The sequence below is a fragment of the Agelaius phoeniceus genome, chromosome 19, assembly GCF_051311805.1.
Source record: "Agelaius phoeniceus isolate bAgePho1 chromosome 19, bAgePho1.hap1, whole genome shotgun sequence".
Taxonomy (NCBI): domain Eukaryota; kingdom Metazoa; phylum Chordata; class Aves; order Passeriformes; family Icteridae; genus Agelaius; species Agelaius phoeniceus.
The window spans coordinates 515,211-534,214 of NC_135283.1; the positions used below are offsets into that span (position 1 = coordinate 515,211).

General features: G+C 55.9%; 2 protein-coding genes across 3 annotated transcripts; both read right to left on the minus strand.

Moving 5' to 3' along the window:
• Positions 1–1,248: 1,248 nt before the first annotated feature.
• On the minus strand, positions 1,249–6,122 carry TVP23C (trans-golgi network vesicle protein 23 homolog C). 2 transcript variants are annotated; one of them, XM_054645216.2, is made up of 7 exons: positions 6,030–6,122; positions 4,856–4,938; positions 4,544–4,688; positions 4,024–4,113; positions 3,339–3,470; positions 3,130–3,258; positions 1,249–2,468 (listed from the first exon to the last, which is right to left on the minus strand). In XM_054645216.2, exons 1-7 carry the CDS (start codon positions 6,030–6,032, stop codon positions 2,436–2,438), a joined length of 615 nt encoding a protein of 204 aa, XP_054501191.1. In that variant the 5' UTR covers positions 6,033–6,122; the 3' UTR covers positions 1,249–2,435. The 2 variants fall into 2 exon arrangements, with proteins under 2 accessions (XP_054501191.1, XP_077044414.1); XM_077188299.1 differs by lacking the exon at positions 4,544–4,688 and having other exon boundaries at positions 6,030–6,048.
• Positions 6,123–7,886: 1,764 nt separating this feature from the next.
• Positions 7,887–16,467, minus strand: LOC129128213 (F-box/WD repeat-containing protein 10-like). Its single transcript, XM_054645356.2, has 11 exons — positions 16,374–16,467; positions 16,155–16,282; positions 15,144–15,272; positions 14,573–14,685; positions 14,004–14,201; positions 12,931–13,052; positions 12,140–12,288; positions 11,657–11,799; positions 10,708–10,866; positions 9,651–9,841; positions 7,887–8,722 (listed from the first exon to the last, which is right to left on the minus strand). Exons 1-11 carry the CDS (start codon positions 16,465–16,467, stop codon positions 7,887–7,889), a joined length of 2,262 nt encoding a protein of 753 aa, XP_054501331.2.
• Positions 16,468–19,004: the final 2,537 nt, after the last annotated feature.

The window sequence follows — 19,004 nt, forward strand, 5'->3', positions numbered from 1 at the left end:
GAGGATTCTTGGAGGAATGTGAGGAACAACGGAGTAGAAAGTGCAGCTCCCATGTGAGCAAACTTGTTGGGATTTGGACAGAGTAGGGTTCAGGGAGAGAACAGTCAGCTGAAGAACCTTAGCACGGCTTTGGCAAATATTCTGGGGAATATCACAGCTTCCAGCTGTGCTTGCACCATCCCAGCCCCAGCCAGATTTCACTATTTCAGAGCAAAGAGTACATCATCATCATCATCATTATTATTATTATTATTACTACTACTACAACTACTACAGGAGTATTTCTGCTCTCTAAAGCCTCCAGCTCAGCCCCACCCAGGTCTGAGGTGGGGCCAGCATTAATTGCCCAGCTGATGCTGAAGAAGCTGGCTCCGTGTGGAGTCCTGGGCTTGTGGAAAAAAGCACATTCAGAGAATTTCTCTGCTCTGAGGCAACTCCCACTTCCTGCTCTGCAGGAAACCCCAGCACACTGCAAGTGAGAATCAAACCAGACTTACACCCAGCTGCAGCAGAGATAAGAAATTTGGTTCTGATCCATGACAGGAATGCAATAAACTGCCAGTTTCTCAGAAGCCAAAAGCCTGAATGTTTGCCAAGAGCTAAAAATAACCCAAAGAAGGCTCTATTTAAAGGCACCTACTAAGAAATGCCTCTGTCCTTGGTTAAATAAACTGCAACTTCCAGAACAGCCCTGTTTTCCAGGAGTCTGGGGGGAGCTTTGGCAGCAGGTGAATAAACACTGGCTCCAAAGCTTTTAACACATTTTAGAAGCAGCAGCTCGTGGCTGGAGCTGTGCCAGCAGCAAACAGGGGCTGGCTGGGCTGGAGCAGGGAGGATTCCCACTCCTCCCTGCAGGACCTGCACGCGCCTTGTGGCTGCTGAAGGGTCTCCACTTGGGGGTTTGACTGAATTTGGCCTCCTAACACTGATTCCCTAAAAATGCCTGATCCCTTGGATGGAAATGGGCCCTAAAGTTCCTCTGGTGTGTGTGGGACGGAGCAAGGGCACCTCTGAGTGCCCTCCAGAGGAGAGGAGCCCTGGGGACACAACGACTTCAGCTCAGTGTGGTGACAGCTCCAGCAGCCGGGGCAGAGTCTGCCCAGGGGAAACTGCAGAGCCCTGGCTGACAGAACTGTGCCAGAGCTGAGGAACAGTTTGAATGGACAATGAACTCCTGCTAAAGGTGCCTGACAAGGACACGGGGCGGAAATGAAGCTGAGCCACGAACCACAGAAGGGATGTCTGGGCTGGTTAAACAAAGCAGCATTTTAATTTCAAGATTTTATAAATACGTATTTACAAAAGGAAGGTATCAATCAGAGTTAAACAAACGTACAGCTGCCAGAACTGCAGAGCACAGGGACAGGAACCAGGGCAATGCAACCCCACAATTCACAGCACACAGGAGTCAGAAAGAAACCATCATGTAAATCCTTCATTCCCAGTCCTGGCCCAGAACGTTCAGCACCTGCTGCTGTGGAAGCACAGGCTCCAGAGGAGGAGCTGGGCTGGTCCCTCTGCAGGGATGAGCTCAGACACAGCACTGCCCCCAGGCAGGGCTCTCCCCAGCTCAGGGACAGCACAGAGCGGCTCTGCAGGAGGGTGACACCCTGCCAGTGCCACCCCTGGGCCAGGAGCTGCCATCCCCACACCCTGCTGCCCTGAGGAGCAGCCCCAGGCCCCAGGGTCCCCTCCAGGACACGCCGGGGCCTCAGGGTGACAGGCCAGGCACACAGGGCTGCAGCCTTCCCTGGAAACTCTGCTGCTCTTCTACTCTCCAGACAGGCCCAGGCCTGCAGGGATCCCACAGATCCAGGGCTTTAGGACGCTCTCCTAAGGGTCTGTGAAGGCTTCAGAAACCAGGGCCAGCTCACAGGTCACCTTCTGCAGCTGCCATGGGACCTCAGGGATCTCCCAGCAGCTCCATTTCCTTCAGATGCCCCTCACTGCAGCCACTCAGAGCCATTCCAGTCACACAGTCAGGGATGCAGGGCCAAAAAATCACTCCTTAAACTGTAGCAACAACCTCCAAGAGCCAAACCTGAAAGCCCACAGCTGAAAGCACCCAGGCACCAAGTGCTGAAGGAGGAGGAGAGTTCCCAAGGCTTGGCTTGTACATGGCTTTTCTGAAGAATCTCCAGCAAATTTTTTTTAACTCATCCAGTAGCTCTAAACCTCTATGAAACCCACTCAGGCTATCTTTTAATTTAAAGTTTAAGCAAATTAATTCTTGTTAATCAAACTAAAGAGAAGACTTAAACACAAACTGCTAGTGGAAAATGGAATATAAGTTGCCAGGAGTGTTAACCTCAAGTCTTGCACAATTTATTTACTTCTTTTGATTCACACCTTGTGTGCAGCTCCCAGATTGCTCAGAGCAACTTCTCTGTTGGTCACTGCTGGGAATGCAGCCTGGCTGGAGGCTCCCACCACACTCAGGATGCTGCTTGCTCCTCTGTAGCCATGGTCTGCAGGAGGCAAGATCAAAGAGGGCAGGAGAACTCTGTGAGTCACTGCTGGGATTTTGGGGCAAAACCATTCATTTCTGCCAGAGCCTGAGACTGGCCTGGGCACCTGGGTAAGCCCTGGCAGGGTACAAGAATTCAGGAGCAAACCAAGGAGGGGATGGGCCCAGCACAGAGTGCCAGAAAGGTCATCAGTGTTTGAGCTTCTGCTCACAGCAATGGCAGCAATTACAGCAGATATCTGTGAACCTGGGGCAGCCAAAACACCTCTGCCAGGGTCATCATTACCGCCAGGAAAGGCAGCAGTGGGGTGGAAATGGGGTGGCTGCTCCTGCTGCAACATTTGTTCCCTTTCCTGCAAGGAGCAGACCCAGAGCTGGGGGAGAACAGGAGCTGCTGGAAGAGCTGGGTGGAGGTGGGGGAGAACACAGAGGGCAGTGGCAGCCCTTTCAGCCAGGTGTTACTCCCAGCACAGCAGTCACATCCCAGTAATTCCCACGGCACCAGCCAACACCACAGCCCTGGGTGACAGCAATTAGCAGTGCTCTGAGCCTTAATTAACGGGCTCAGGCTCCCCAGCAGCAGCGTGGGCAGGGCCCCACTGCACAGCCCAGAACCCCAACGAGCCCCTCTGGCTTTCCCAGGGCTGCCCTGGGGGCCTCACCTGCCGCAGGAACTGCTTGCCCAGGTAGCTGGTTGCCATGCTGGTCAGGTTCTTCCTGCTGCCAACTTTACACCTGATGTAGCCGTAGAGGTTGGCTCCCTGCAGCACCACCCCCATCACCACCACTGCCTGCGACAGGGAAAAGCATCAGCAGCTGGCAGCTCCTGGCTCAGACAGGGCAGGGCCAGAGCAGCCCGGGGGGCACTCACCAACCACTTCACTTTGAAAGAGAAGAGAGCACTGAAGGCAAAGATCACCCAGATCATGGGGCAGGTGATCAGGCCCAGCCAGAAAATTCGGGACTCTGCTTCAGATGAGGTCTTACCCCCTTGTGCTGACACCTGGAACAGAAAGGAAATGGCAGTGACCAGGCTGCTCCATCCTACAGATCCCACATCCTTAAAACCAGGGCAGAATCCCCACACTCCCTGGGATTTCCCTCCACACAACAGCACTGGGTGCTTCCAGGATTAATTTCCACATCACACAAAGACATCTCTGCAACAGGAAGTGTTTCCACTTAAGGGAACCTTTTCAGTTTTCTCTCAGAATCACTGGAGGCAGCAGCATCAAAACCTCTTTGAATGCTTGGAGCTAGAAGGGTAATTTGGGAAAAATGACATTTCCTGCAAGGTTCAGTTACAAAGCTCAGAAACAGCCAAAGGAGTCATTTCCTACCTCCAAAAACCACAGACTTACAGTACTTATATTAAGCCAGATCAATACATCGTGAGAACTTTTTCATAACCCAACAATCAGAAAGCTCATCCAGCAGCCTGCACGGATCTGTGGCTGCCAGCAAACGTTCCCTGTGCAACCGCCCCTTCTCCAGCAGCACCACCAACCACCAGGGGTTCCTAAAGCAGACAGCAGTACAAGAACCAAATCACCAACCTTCCTGGCCTCAAACACCCAGTGACTCCTGCCATCATCATCCACCTGGTTCCACCAGCGAAGGCCGACCATGAGCCGCCCTGTGACGTTCTGCAAGAGAGGAGAACCCATGAGCTCTGGGGTCCTGTGCCAAAGAACCCTCCTGCCACAGCTCAGGGCCGGGCTGCTGCTTTCCACAGCGCCTGTCTGCCTCACACTGGGAGAATGAGAGCCACAACAAGCCATTTCCTCAGAGATCCAGCAGGTCTGTGGTGCTTCTGAGCAGGTAACAAAGCCTGGGCTGCCTCAAAAGGGAGCCTAACAAATGCTCTCCCCTTGGTTTCCCAAAGGAACCAAGTGCACAGAGATGTCAGAGTTTATTTCATAAAGCTCTGCAATCCCCTCCAGCACTTGAGGGTGTTTTGGGGGTACCATTTTGTGGGAGAGGCACAAAGAAATGACTTTTCTGAGACATGAGCATCACTGTCGATTATTTTTACACAACAAGACAAAGACAACAAAAAGCACAAGAGGAACTCACCTTTACAGCCCAGAAGTCACAGGACAGGAGGAGGATGATGGTCACCATGCAGGCAATGAAGCTGTTGGTTAAGAGCTCACAGAGCAGATAAACAACGATGGCACTGACTCGGAAGAATAAGTGGAAAAATGATGCCACTGGGTGCCTGGAATGAAGGACAGGACAGTCACAGCTCCTGCAGACAAGTGACACTGCCAGGGGTAAGGGTCAGCATTGTAACATGAACCCAGTGTTCTTGAAACATGGGAAATAACTGCCTGGGAGGTGACACAAGGAAGAGACACTCCAGAAACTCCCTCTGTCCCCACCAACCTTATTTTTGACTTTTTGGATCTCCTGGATGCATCATCATCTGCATCAAAGAGAGACACATCTTCAATGTCATCACTGCTGTCCTGAGGGGGGGAGCAGAGGCAAAGGGTTACAGGAGAAAAATGAAACCTGATGTTTTCAACATCAGCCTGGGACAGTGCTCATCACTCAGAAAACCACGGAGGCACCTCAGGATCAGAATTCATTTGGGAAGAAGGTGAAGATTTAACCACACACAAGCCTACAGTGTGATCTCAGAAAGGATCATCGGGGCTCAGATTGGTGAGCTGCAGCTGGGCTGATCACAAACCCCACTGCTTCCAGGTGTGGAAAGAGCACACCTGGCTCTGGCACACCTGGCTCTGGCACACAGCCTCCAACGCGTGCCCTCCTTGCCCGGTGACTCCAGCTGGGGCAGTGTTTTTGTTCCTGAGCCTTCCAGGACAGTCACTGCCCGGGACTGCGGCCAGGACGGAGAACTGAGAGAAGCTGCTCTGCTGTGAGCCCCAGTGGTGCCAAGTGAGCCCCGAGCTGTGGGTGCCAGCAGCTCTGCCCGTGTCACACACTGCCAGGCACCGTCCGTGTCACACACTGCCAGGCTCCGTCCGTGTCACACACTGCCAGGCTCCGTCCGTGTCACACACTGCCAGGTAACCGTCCATGTCACACAGCACCGGGCACGGCCGTGTCACACACCGCTCCGGCCATGTCACACAGCACCGGGCACGGCCGTGTCACACACCGCTCCGGCCGTGTCACACACCGCTCCCGCCGTGTCACACAGCACCGGGCACGGCCGTGTCACACACGGCACCGTCCGTGTCACACACCGCTCCGGCCGTGTCACGCAGCGCCGGGCACCGGCCGTGGAGCCCCGCGGGGCCCTTGGTACGGACGGGCGGGCCTGTCACGGCAGGAAGGGCCTCCGCGCCCCGCAGCTCGCCCGGGGCCTGTGGGAAGGGGGTCCCGCTCCGGGATCCTATGATCCGTGCCCAGGCCCCTGCTCCGGCCCCGGTCTCGAGATCCCGGTCCCGGGTCCCGTGTCCCATGCCCAAGCCCCTGATCCCGGTCCCGAATGCCGGTCCCGAATGCCAACGCCGGTCCCGAATGCCAATGCCGGTCCCGGTCTCGTGTCCCGTGTCCCATGCCCAATCCCCCGGTCCCGGTCCCGTACCATGGTCGGAGCCGCCACTTCCGCCTCGCCGCTCGCGTCACGGCCGCGGACCAATCGTGGCGCGTCCCGTGACCCCGCTCCGCCGCTCCGCTCCCTGCGCGTGCGCGCTAGCGGGAGCCGGGCGCGAGACGTGGCCGGGGCCGCTCCCGCCAACGGCCCTGAGGGGAGCGGGGGGGCCCGGGGGGGCCCGGGGGGGCCCGGGGGGACCGGCACCGCCTGAAGGGAGCGGGGGGATCCCGGGAAACCGGCACCGGCACCGCCTGAGGGGAGCGGGGGGGGCCGGGAAACCGGCACCGCCTGAGGGGAGCGGGGGGATCCCGGGAAACCGGCACCGGCACCGCCTGAGGGGAGCGGGAGGGATCCTGAGGGACCGGCACCGCTTGAGGGGAGCGGGGGGACCCTGAGGGGGTCCCGGGAACCGGCACAGCCTGAAGGGAGCGGGGGGATCCGGGGTGCTGGCCCCTGAACGCCCACAGCTTGAGGGAGCTGCTGATTTACGGACTCCCAAGTTGAACACAACCCTGTGATCCTCCTCACTTCGTCATGGCCAAAAAGGAACCAGCCCTTCCGTGCTGTTTTTCTACCAGGCTTTATTGAGAGACGCGGGTTGTGGCGCGGTTCCTTGGCCGCAGCCGGGCGGGTTTGTCCTCGTTCCTTGGGAGCAGCTGCCATCGTGTGGCGGAGCTGCCATCATCCGCCCCGCCGCTCGGTTCCTGTGCCGTGCCAGCTGCCAGCCTCCCCGCGGACACACTCGCTGGCTTCGTCCCAGCGTGTGCGAGTCGAAGATGGCATTGAATTAAACAAACCCACACTAATCACAGCCCCAACGTGGGGAGAGTTTCAGAGACTCTAATTTCAAACCAGAACAGCTGCTGAAAGCCCCTTGGCATCACCATGGGCAGAAGTGGCCTCTCTCAAACCTCTGATAAAACAGATTTTTGGTACGCCAGCCCAGACACTCAAAGCTAGATAAATAGCGTTTTTCAAATACTAGAAAGGCTTTTGTCACCTTGTTAAGTTCTCAGCATTATTGGAAACCACAAAATGACAGAGTAGTTGGGATTGGAAGAAACCTTAAAGACCATCCAGTTCCATCCCCCTGCCATGGACAGGAAACCTTCCGCAGTCAAGTGCAAGTAGGCATTTATCCACAGAAATGAGGAGATTGAACCCCTTACCCTGTTTTGCATTTCATAGAAATGAAGCCTAAGCTGCTTTCCCCAGGGGCTGGGGCAGCTCCTCCCCAGGGCAGCACTGCAGCCTCCCTGCTGGACCTCCCCAGGGTTCCCTCAGCTCTGTCCAGCCTGGCTGGCTCCCTCGGGATGGCAGCACCTCTCTGGGGCACCCTGCCCATGCTCTGGGGCATTAATTAATGGTGATGTTAAAATCAGACCCAGCATCAACCCCCAGTTACCAGCCTCCAAGCAGACTTTGTGTCACCGATCCATCAGCTTTCAGTCCACACATCTTCATCTTCTACACCCTAATCAATCCACAGAAGCTCTGATAAGAAGTTTTTATTATTATTCTCCCAGGACTGAGCCCATCCTGAGCTGTGTTGGTGTCAGACAGTGCCATGTTGGAAACAACAGCAGGTTTAGGGAGTTAAATCCTGGAGAGAGCTCAGTCCATTCCCTGCCTTGACAAATAGCTGAATATACCAACAGTATTTCTTAGGAGAACTTACAGTGGGGCAGTGTTTTACACTTACAACACAGGGAGTATACTTAAATAAACTAAACATACTTAAATATATATAAATGAATATATCTGTATTTTATACTTAAAGCCACATGGCAGACTCAGCTGGACACCAGAATCCCAGGTCATGGCTGCTGTCTAGACCTGGGGATCACCTCAGATAAATGTGTTATGCCCAAGTTCTGGAGCAGGTGTTTTCCTCTCCCCAGTAAAAGAATCCACAGGTAGGCCTTTCATTTTCCTCAGCCAGGCTTTCCTTCTGGCTCTGTCTTTGTCTTCCATGGGCTTTGCCTGCTGTGCCTGGTGCTGAGCTGCCACAGCTGCCTCACGCAGCTCCTGCTCTGCAGTCAGGAGCCTGAACCCACTGTCCCTGCGGGAAGCAGAGGCACAGGAGGGCTTTATTCTCCTGGCAGCTCTGTTCCTCATCTCTGCAGCCCTGCCAGGCATTGGTTGGATCAGCTCTGAAGAAGCTGTGCAGAGATCGATGAGCTGATGCCCGTCTTTGGAACCAGGAGTTTCTTTCCCACGGCCACTGGGAGCTTTCCTTTCTCCCAGGGAGCCACGGAGCTTGGGACGTACAACACAGGGAGCAGGAATGGAGGATTTCACAGCGGGGCTGTGCAAAGAGCTCTCCAGCCTGAGCCGCAGCATTTTGGTTTCAAAGGGAGTTGAGATTTTTGCCACGGCCAGCGAACGGCTGTGCAGCCTGGCGCGCTGGAGCCGGCACCGCTGCTCCTGGTGCTGCAGGGCCGCCCTGGGCACCGGCCGCTGCCCGGGGCGCTGCTGCTGGGCTGCCCTGGCCCTTGCAGAGAGCAGGCTGGGGCTGCGGCTGCCTGCGCCGGCCCTGCAGGAGCTCTGCAGCGTGCCGATCGTCAGGAGGAACTTGTCAGGGGACATGGGACTCCTTGGGTCTCTCTGGGGCAGCTCACACTCCAAAGTGGCCTCTGCCTCCTCAGCTGCAGGGGAAGCAGAGCCCGGTTCAGCTTCATCACCTGTAGCCAAAACCAAAGCAACACATTTGGGGTTGAGAGGCTTTCCCACACACTGCAGAGCACAGAGTCAGAGAATCACAGAATGAGCTGAGTTGGGAGGGACCCCCAGGGATCACCCAGCCCAGCCCCTGGCCCTGCCCAGACCCCAACAACCCCAGCCTGGGCATCCCTGGCAGCGCTGCCCAAAGGCTCCTGGAGCTCTGGCAGCCTCGGGGCCGTGCCCATTCCCTGGGGAGCCTGGGCAGTGCCAGCACCCTCTGGGGGAAGAACCTTCCCCTGGTCTCCAGCCTAAACTGCCCTGGCCCAGCTCCTGCTGTTCCCTGGGTCCTGTCTTTTACCAAGCAGAGCATCAGCTGGCATCTGCTGGCCTGGACAGCAGGAACCTTTTCCCAGCCCATCACTTTATCTGCAATACTCAGTTTGTAGAGCTGAAGGATTTGTCATCACACTGCATTGAATAGCTCTGACTAAAAACAAAATAACATCACTGTGTTACAATTGAAAAGGTGCCTGTTTCTGGGCAGTTGCCTTTCCCAGTGATGGCAGATCCTGAATGTAGGTGTTCTCTCACTTTCTCGGGTGTTTGCAATGAATAATTCAAGCCCTGAATCAGCAGCGTGTTTCCAAGCCCACCAGCTGTGCGAATATGAATACTACTACTGATTTCTGTCTTACTCAGTTGGAAAATGACAGTGCCTGTCTTGAAAAATGTGTTGAAGTTACACCAAACCCTTGTAAAAAGGCAGAAGGGTTTCACAGAAGCCTAGAAAATGACAGAACCATTGAAATGGAACAGCACATCTGCTCTTGACAACAGCAGAGTCTGAATATTGGCTGGGCTGGGGGCAGTGCCTGCTTGGTTTGTAGCTCAGTTTAGAAAAGCCAGAAAAGAAGAGGCTCAGTGTGATACTTTTGGGTCTTCCACGGCTCTTTGGTCTCTGGCGAGATTTTGGGGACTTGTCTGGAGCTCGCTGCTGCTCTGCACCAGTGCCCTGGCGCTTCCCCTTCTGGGACCTCCTGTCCTCCTTGGGCACCTCTCTGTCGGCAGGGAGGGAATAGTCCCACGCCACCTCCTCGAACTGGAGCAGCAGCAGCCTGCTGGGGGAGTTGGTCAGCACCCTGCAGGAGGGAGGGGAGAGCCATAAAAGCACAGGGATCACAGACACAGCAGGTCCTGCCTGAGGGGCTCCTGTGCAACGCAAACCCCACGGCCTCCAATAGATCTGAGATCATCGTCTCTCCGGGAAGGAGCAGCAGTGATTGACCCCATCAATCAGACACTGCACATTTTAACTTGTGCTCTGTGAGAGTCTCTGGTGTTCTTTTCATTCAGCTCCATGGCAAAATTAATTTAAAAATAATTAAGGTGAAAATTTCCAGCAGTGGACAGAGCTAGATCAGAGTAGTGCTAAAGGATGCGAGTACCTGGGTACAAATACCATATTGTCAGGGACATCTAAGTGTGGATTGAAGGGCTGTGCTGGTCTGGTTGGGCTGGTGTCAATTCCTTCATAGCTGCCCATTTATTGCTGTGTTTTAGAGTGTGGCCAACCCAGCCCTCAAACCACAGCAATGTTTTACCCTTTGCTTCCACAGAAGCTGGGAGCCACCTTTAGTTAGAGGTGCAAAAGTGAATGAACCTGAAGGATTTCTCATTATTGGCCTTTACAAAGAGGCTGTAGGTCAGGGAACAGGCAGAGACTGTCAGGTATTGGCTTGATTCTCCAACCTCCTAAGAATTTCTGAATTCAGCTTTACAGCTGGGTCTGTATCTTCAGCTGTAGAGAAACAGGAGATTGTACATTGCTGAAGAGACTGAAGAAATCTTTTCAGACACTGTGAACTAAACCAGATCATTGAAGCAGCTAATAAATAGTGGAGTCCTTTAAAAGTTATTTGTGAGAAGGAAAAACGCACAGTTCCTTGAATTTCAGTGCAATCCACCAAACCTGGGCCAGAGGCTGCTGGCAGCTGCTGTCACCCACCTGTTGCCTGCGACACAGAGAGCAGACACGGGGTCCCCGCTGCCGCTGGGCTCCAGCACTTTGAGGCAGGTGCCAGTCAGGAAGCTGAATATCCGAATGCATCCATCAGCACAGCCACTGACGACTCTGAGGTACAGGAACTCCAGGGACAGCACTTCCCTGCAAACACACCAGGCCAGTTGGTGTTCCATGGTGCTCACACAGGGGGAAATGGTCAGCGAGCTCCTTCAGCCCGCAGGAGCAGCAGAGCTCTGGCTGCAGCAGCAGCCTGCACTGAGGAGCTGATCAGGGCATTGCACAGGTCTGACAGAGACCTCTCAGGTCATGTCCAAACCAACAGCCCCGTGCATCCTTCCACTGGAAGGTGTCCCTGCCCGTGGCAGGGGGGTGGAATGAGGTGATCTTTAGGGTCCCTTCCAACCCAAACCATCCCGGGATTCTGTGATTCCATGCTCCCCATAGCAACCATATGGTCGTGGCCATCTGCTGCATTTGAAATTTCAGTTTTATGTCCAGGAAAATCAATGAAAGCCATACGATCCTCCAGTTTTCACAGCTCTAGATACAATTTAAGTCTGAGAGGATGGCGTAACTCACAGTTGGTCAGCATGAAACTGGGCCACCTCTATTCCTGCCCAGGTGATGTGACACCCTGTGGCACACAGCGGGGGATCCTTGCAATACTGGGCTGTGCTGTCTGCCTTTGGTCACCCCTGGTTGTGAGAAAGGGTTGTGGGTTTGCATTTCAGATTGTTCCAGCTCTTAACTGAAAATGCTTCTTGTGACCGTGGGGTGTCTGACAGAGCCTTTGAAATAAAGATTGGTGCAAGTGGGATATTTCAAATCCTCAGACTGGTAATTAAGGCATTTTCTGGTCCTGTAAGGGGCACTTTTTCTGTACAGTTTCAGTCCACTGTTGAATACAACTTGAAACACATCTGATTCCTACTTGGGATGGAAGAAAGCTATCAGGCATCTCCTAAATTTTCCCAACATGCTCCATCCCAGGGCATATCCATCACCGCCCCCTGTGACGAGGTGCCACTGGTCAAAGGCCAAGCAGAGAACTGGGCCTTGGTGCCTCTCTAATGTCTGCAAAGTAAAAGAAGAAGGTGCAACACAATCAGTAATGGGGATGTAAATCTGTCTGAGGTGTCCCATGGCTTTCAGGACACCAACCTAACATGGTTTTATAGTGGTATGGTACCAGTGCCCCCCATGGATAACTGTGATTGTTTTATAGTCACTGAAATGTTCTGGGCTTGGTGCTGCTGCTGAGCTCCTGGCATGGAATTACATCCCTTTTCCATCTTTATTACATGGGATTATTTTCTTTTTGAGAAAGTCTTTGGCAAACGCAAAAAAACTGTCATAAACTAGCAGAGAATGGTGACCATTTAGCACAGAATTATCCACCCCAGAGGAAACTCACCTTGATCAGAGCCCCTGTCTCTGCACTCCAGATCTTCACCAGCCCTCGGTGACCCCCACTGACCACGTGGGTCCCATCCATCCTCACTGCCCCCACAGGGCTGCTGTGCATCAGAGTCCTGAGGCATTCCCCACTCCTCAGGCTCCACACTGCTGGGGCAGCAAGGAGGAGAATTAAAAATGCATCTGCCCCAGTGATGAGTTTTGGGAGTACAACATGCCTTAAAAAATACTATTGGATTACAGTCACACCTTGTACCTGCAGCTGTGAGGAGCTGAGTGCTGGCTTAAAAAGCATAATTGCATGGCAAACAATTTAAATGTGAAGTCCAGAAAAAGCACATCTTTTTCACCTTGATTCTGTAAGGAAACATCTGGCAAAGCTGATAGTTGATGCCACTTGCCCAAGAGTTGGGATGGCATTACAGCCACAAAGCCACTAATTCTGAATAAAAGCAGAAATAATGAGAATTTAGTCCCTGACATAATCAGAGACTGTGTGTGCACGTGTCCCCAGCTGTGACTCACAGCTCACTCCCCACAGCCGCCTGCCCATGGTTCTGCAGTGGTTCCCTCTGGCTGGGGGCTCCCAGTGCTCCTGTCCCTCACCTTTCACCTCTCACCTTTCACCTTTCACCATGCCATCCCCAGCTCCCAGTGCCCTCACCTCTCACCTTTCACCATGCCATCCCCAGCTCCCAGTGCTCTCACCTTTCACCATGCCATCCCCAGCTCCCAGTGCTCCTGTCCCTCACCTTTCACCATGCCATCCCCAGCTCCCAGTGCCCTCACCTTTCACCATGCCATCCCCAGCTCCTGACACCAGGTGCTCCTGGTGGGAATGCAGGCAGGTGATGGTCGCATAGTGACCCGTGAAGGTTCTCACACAGGCCCCACTGTGAATATTCCAGCACCTGCAGAGAGGAGAACTTTAGGATTCCTTCCATGTGGTTCCATTATTATTTCTTATTTAACGTGCCCAGCTGTGCTCCCACACACAGGTTAAAATCAGGAGCTGTTCTGCTGAGGTGTCACAGCAGTTGCAGCGGCAGGTCAGGCTCAGCATTAACGTTTGCCCCTGTCCCTCCCTCTCCCCTCACTGTGGCAGGCTGGGTGTCCTGGCACAGCCCCAGCTCACCTGATCTGAGCTCCAGGCTGGGTGTCCTGGCACAGCCCCAGCTCACCTGATGCTGGGCTCCAGGCTGGGTGAACCTGGCACAGCCCCAGCTCACCTGATGCTGAGCTCCAGGCTGGGTGAACCTGGCACAGCCCCGGCTCACCTGATGCTGGGCTCCAGGCTGGTGCTGCTGATCAGGAACCCTCAGCTCACCTGATGCTGGGCTCCAGGCTGGTGCTGCTGAGCAGGAACTCTCACCTCACCTGATGCTGGGCTCCAGGCTGGTGCTGCTGAGCTCTCAGCTCACCTGATGCTGGGCTCCAGGCTGGTGCTGCTGAGCAGGATCCCCCAGCTCACCTGATGCTGGGCTCCAGGCTGGTGCTGCTGAGCAGGAACTCTCACCTCACCTGATGCTGGGCTCCAGGCTGGTGCTGCTGAGCAGGATCCCCCAGCTCACCTGATGCTGGGCTCCAGGCTGGTGCTGCTGAGCAGGATCCCTCAGCTCACCTGATGCTGGGCTCCAGGCTGGTGCTGCTGAGCTCTCAGCTCACCTGATGCTGGGCTCCAGGCTGGTGCTGCTGAGCAGGATCCCTCAGCTCACCTGATGCTGGGCTCCAGGCTGGTGCTGCTGAGCAGGAACCCTCAGCTCACCTGATGCTGGGCTCCAGGCTGGGTGTCCTGGCACAGCCCCAGCTCACCTGATGCTGGGCTCCAGGCTGGTGCTGCTGAGCAGGATCCCTCACCTCACCTGATGCTGGGCTCCAGGCTGGTGCTGCTGAGCAGGATCCCTCTGTCCTCACGCAGGCACAGGGCTCTGACAGGCCCGGCGTGGCCGTGCAGCCGCAGCTCCTCCTTCCCTCCTGGCACACGGAGCAGTCTCAGCCTCCTGCTGCCAGCAGCCACCCAGTCCCCACCGCTGAAATGGGCTCTCCTTGCCCTGTCAGACCTGCCAGGAACAGTGCCTGGCTGAGCTTTAGCAGGCCTGGCTCAGCACTGCCCTCCTTCAGCTGGGCACGGTGGGCAGAGGTGAATCCTTTGCAGGGCACCACCACAGCCCCTAAATCTGCACTTCCCCCTTGGTATCAGGGTGGGCAGAGGGGCGAGGGCTCCTCCCAGCCCCATATCCCTCGGGATACACCATGGATCACCAACCCTTATTCCTTTAAAAACAGCTTATCTTGGCATCTTTATTTTAAAAATGGAGATTTCTTAACACTGACACTGAGGGACCCTTCTCCAGCCATCCAGGAGGATCACAGGGAATGGAACAGCTTTCCTAGAGCTGCTCTTGGCCCCAGAGCTGGGCACTCTACTCACTGCTCCAAGAGGACACAGGTCTTGTAGGGGCCACAGAAGACATTCCTCTCTTCCAGCTCGATCTTGTCAGTTTTCAGTTCCCGATAGGCTTCGTGCAGACCCAAATCCTCTGTCTGATGACAAGAGAAATAAGGAAAAGTAACTCAGAGAGGCAGGAATGGAGATTATTCTATATTATTGAACCTAGCAGCTCTAGGGAGGAGCCCAGAGTAAGGAATACCAGAGTGCAGCAAGGCCCTGCTTAGTCGAGGGCTGTTCCCAGGCCGTGTTCTGTGGCATAAATGGAAGCCCTGAGAGCTGCACCCTTTATTCTGAGGGAAGAAGGCCCCTGGCCCTAGGATTGTGCCATGACTGGGGACACACGGGAGTGAGGCTGAAGTCTGGGAATGCCTCCCAAACTCCCTCCCATGTAGGAAGGTGCTGAGCAATCCCTGGTCCCTATGAGCTGCTCAGGATGGGGCAATCCAAAGGCAGGAGTGGGAAAGAATGAAGCAATTCCAAATTCACTGTGCTGTCTCCCATGAGCTGTCCTCTCTCCTCCCCAAACACTGACATGCAGCATCCAACAAACCTTGGATTTGCGCCTCTTCTTCTGCTCCTTGTCCTTCACTTCAGTGACCTCACCCTCATCGTTTAACTGGGGAATTTGCACATCGACTCTTTTAGCATAGTTTGGCATGGTTTTTCTAGGACACAACTCCTGGAATAACCCAACAGAGGCAGGAGTCACTGCAGAGCCCACGCTGGCAGGGCATGCTGCTCCTCTCCTCAGCTGCTGGGGCTCCCTGCAGAGCTGAGCTGCCCACTCTGCCTTCTCCTTGAGACCTGGCTTGCAGTTACCACTCTATCTACCTCAGGTTTAACTTCTGGTGAAAAATAATTGCTTTTTGTTGTTTTTTTTTTTCCCCAAACTCTAATCTTAAGCTTTTAATAAGCAGCAAAATTTTGAGCTCATCTCATCTTTGGCAGGCACTCAGTTGATTCAGAATCCAAACCCACTGAGATGGGAGGCTCTCAAAACACCTCAGTCAAGACTCAAGATTCATTTTTAGCCTGTGAAATCTTCCCTGAAGCATTTCTGAAGGCCAGCACAGAGCTGAGTCCAGACTGTCTCCTGGGGGAGGCTCCTTCCCACCTCGCCCTGTGGCAGGTCCTGCTGGCCAGGCCAGGCCTGTCCCAGCAGTTCTGCATTCCCGTGCTCCAGCCATAGCCCCCAGCTCCTCACTGAGCCCGTGCATTTCCCTTGCCCTGTGTGGAGCAAGTGGAGCTCATTCCTGAGCTGCCTTGGGAGCTGCTGAAGCTCTGCCCAACCTCCAGCACCTCTGGAAATGTTCATTGTGACCAAAATCGGCTTTCCTGAAGAATGTTTGGATGCATTTCTAGAGTCTCGGGCTCTCTAAAGGAGACTAAAAGCTGTTCCTGTGACAGTGTGAAATGTCACCTGGCTTTGCTCTGGAGGTGGAAGGGCCACGGCAGAGTTGGGGGGCAGCCTCTGGTACAGGAATTCCCATTTAACAGCTTGGGCAGCAGCAAACCCCTCTTTTTCAGGTGCATGATAATGGCAGGAGCCCAGGTGTCCCACCTGCAGCTGCAGGAGGCTCCTCTGGACTGTGCTCTGACACTCCCTGTCCTCCCGGACCCGCCGCACCAGGAGCTCCCAGTGACCATTCACAGCAGAGCAGGCGTCCAGGGATTTCTGATCCAAAAGCCCTGGGAAGTTCAAGGGACAGGTTGGCTGATCCCCTCTGCAAACCTTCCCTTCCCCTCAGGGGAAAGCCCTGGAAAATCAGAGCAGCTTTACCCAGGATGGCCATGGACAGCTGGAATGGCAGGGCACGAGTAAAGTCCTTGGGCTGGCTGCCATCAGAGCCTGACGGGAGTGACACAGGAGCCATGGTGGCATCTGCACCAGCTGGGGACAAAGGTGAGCTGTCCCCTGCATCGGGGCCTTCCTGGCAGGGCACTCAGTGCACTGGGGCCAAAGGCACGTTCTGGAGCTTGGCCAGCTGGAAAACAGGGAATGTACAGTCCTGGAAGTGCTCGAGATCTGGTGCCACGGACAGCAGCACTGCCAGCAGTGCCCTGGAAGGGCTGGGTGGTTTTTAACTCGTCACTTTGGCTCTGTGCAAATCACAGGAAAGCGCTGGGAGCACTCCTGTTCTCTGGGACAGCACAGAGACAGCCCCCAGGGATGGGCACAGGAGGGGACAGCCCCCAGGGATGGGCACAGGAGGGGACAGCCCCAGGGATGGGCACGGGAGGGGACAGCCCCAAGGGAACAACAGGGGAGGGGACAGCCCCAGGGATGGGCACGGGAGGGGACAGCCCCAGGGATGGGCACGGGAGGGGACAGCCCCAGGATGGGCACGGGAGGGGACAGCCCCAGGGATGGGACAGCACCAGGATGGGCACGGGAGGGGACAGCCCCAGGGATGGGCACGGGAGGTGACAGCCCCAGAATGGGCACGGGAGGGGACAGCCCCAGGGATGGGACAGCCCCAGGGAACAGGACGGGAGGGGACAGCCCCAGGGATGGGCACGGGAGGGGACAGCCCCAGGGATCAGCACGGGAGGTGACAGCCCCAGGGATGGGCACGGGAGGGGACAGCCCCAGGATGGGCACAGGAGGTGACAGCCCCAGGATGGGGACGGGAGATGACAGCCCCAGGATCAGCACGGGAGGGGACAGCCCCGGGCTCCAAGGGGCACAGCAGGGCCCCTCGTGCCAAGGCCATGGCACCGGTTTGCTGGGAGCAGGGGAAAGCCTCTGCCTTCAGCCGCCGCATTTCCATCAGCACGGGTACGGCTGGAGCCGGGACATTCACAAGCAAAGGGAGGGAGCCTCTCACCTGCCCGGGGCTCCCCGGCACCGGCACCGGCACGGCCGCGGCAGTTACCGAAACCTGCAACCGCCCCGGGCTGCTGCCGGAGCCCGCGGACACAGCCCCGCAGCGGAGCAGGCGGCGCCGGGGACGCGCGGGGACGGGAGATGTCGAGGGGTGGGGACGGGGGATGTCGGGGTGAGGGGGGATGTCAGGGTGAAGGCATGTGCCAGGGGATGTCGGGGTGCCAGGGGATGTTGGGGGATGTCGAGGGACATTGGGGGATGTCGGGGGATGTTGGGGGATGTCGGGGATGTTGGGGGACATTGGGGGATGTTGGGGGATGTTGGGGGATATTTGGGGATGTCGGGGGATGTTGGGGATGTTGGGAAATGTTGGGGGATGTCAGGGAGCTGGGGATGCCAGCAGCTCCCCCAGGATGGGCACCCGCAGCCAGGGCAGGGCACCATGGCAGCCCCGAGCGCAGCTGGGCTGGGCAGTGACACAGATGGCATGGAGCACCCCGGGAAGCAGAGCACAGGTGGCCTTCAGACACCTGTTTGGGCCCAAAGCCGTGTTTGGTTTTACACGCGGGAGCCCAGAGGTCACGCAGTTCACAGGCACAGTGCTGAGCCAGGGCTTCAGCAGAGGCTGAGCAAAGGCTGCGGTCACACACGTTTTTGGCAGGTGGCTCTGCCTGCCTGAGCGTCCCCAAATTAAGAAAAGAGCTGATTTAGTCATCTAAAGGTCACAAATGTGCTCAGAGCCAGAGTAAAGGCTGGTTTGAGCATCGTTTGGGACAAGGCACCCCAGGACTCACCGGGTCCTGATCTCACCTCCCCCAGGGCAGAGTCCCTGCTGTGCCCCTGTCCATGCTTGCAGGAGCACCCCAGCAAGGCAAACCCCACCAAAACCAGCTCTGAGACCCCTGGAGAGCCCAAATTTCCCCCATAGCCTGAAATCCCAGGCTCTGCAGGGTCCCCAAGCCCCAGTGCTGACACAACAGCTCTGCAGCACCCTCACCCCGGGCAGGGGGAACGGGAGGGCTGGGAGCACGGCCCACCCTGCCTGCTCCCCCCAGGGAGACTCCAGCAGCTGCACACAGGGCTGGACGGGCTCCTGAGGGTTCCTGGAGTTCAGTATTGCTGTGAAGGAATCACAGAAGCACAGCCCAGCGATGAGATAGCAAGTGTGTGTTTTTGGAAGGTGAGACAATTGGAATTGTTCAGCCTGGAGAAGAGACTCCAGGGAGACCTCAGAGCCCTCTCCAGAACCTGAAGGGGCTCCAAGAGAGCTGAGAGGGACTTGGGACAAGGAAGGGAAGTGACAGGTCAAAGGGAGTGACTTCCAACTGCTGCAGGGCAGGGTTAGATGGGACACTGGGCAGAAATTCCTGTCTGTGAGGGTGCCCAGAGCAGCTGGGGCTGCCCCTGGATCCCTGGCAGTGCCCAAGGCCAGGCTGGACACTGGGGCTGGCAGCAGCCTGGGACAGTGGGAGGTGTCCCTGGGACAGTGGGAGGTGTCCCTGCCGTGGCAGGGGTGGCACTGGATTGATGCCTGGGTGATTTCCTGGCTCGAGCTGTTCTGGGAAAGGTGAAGGCACCCCAGGA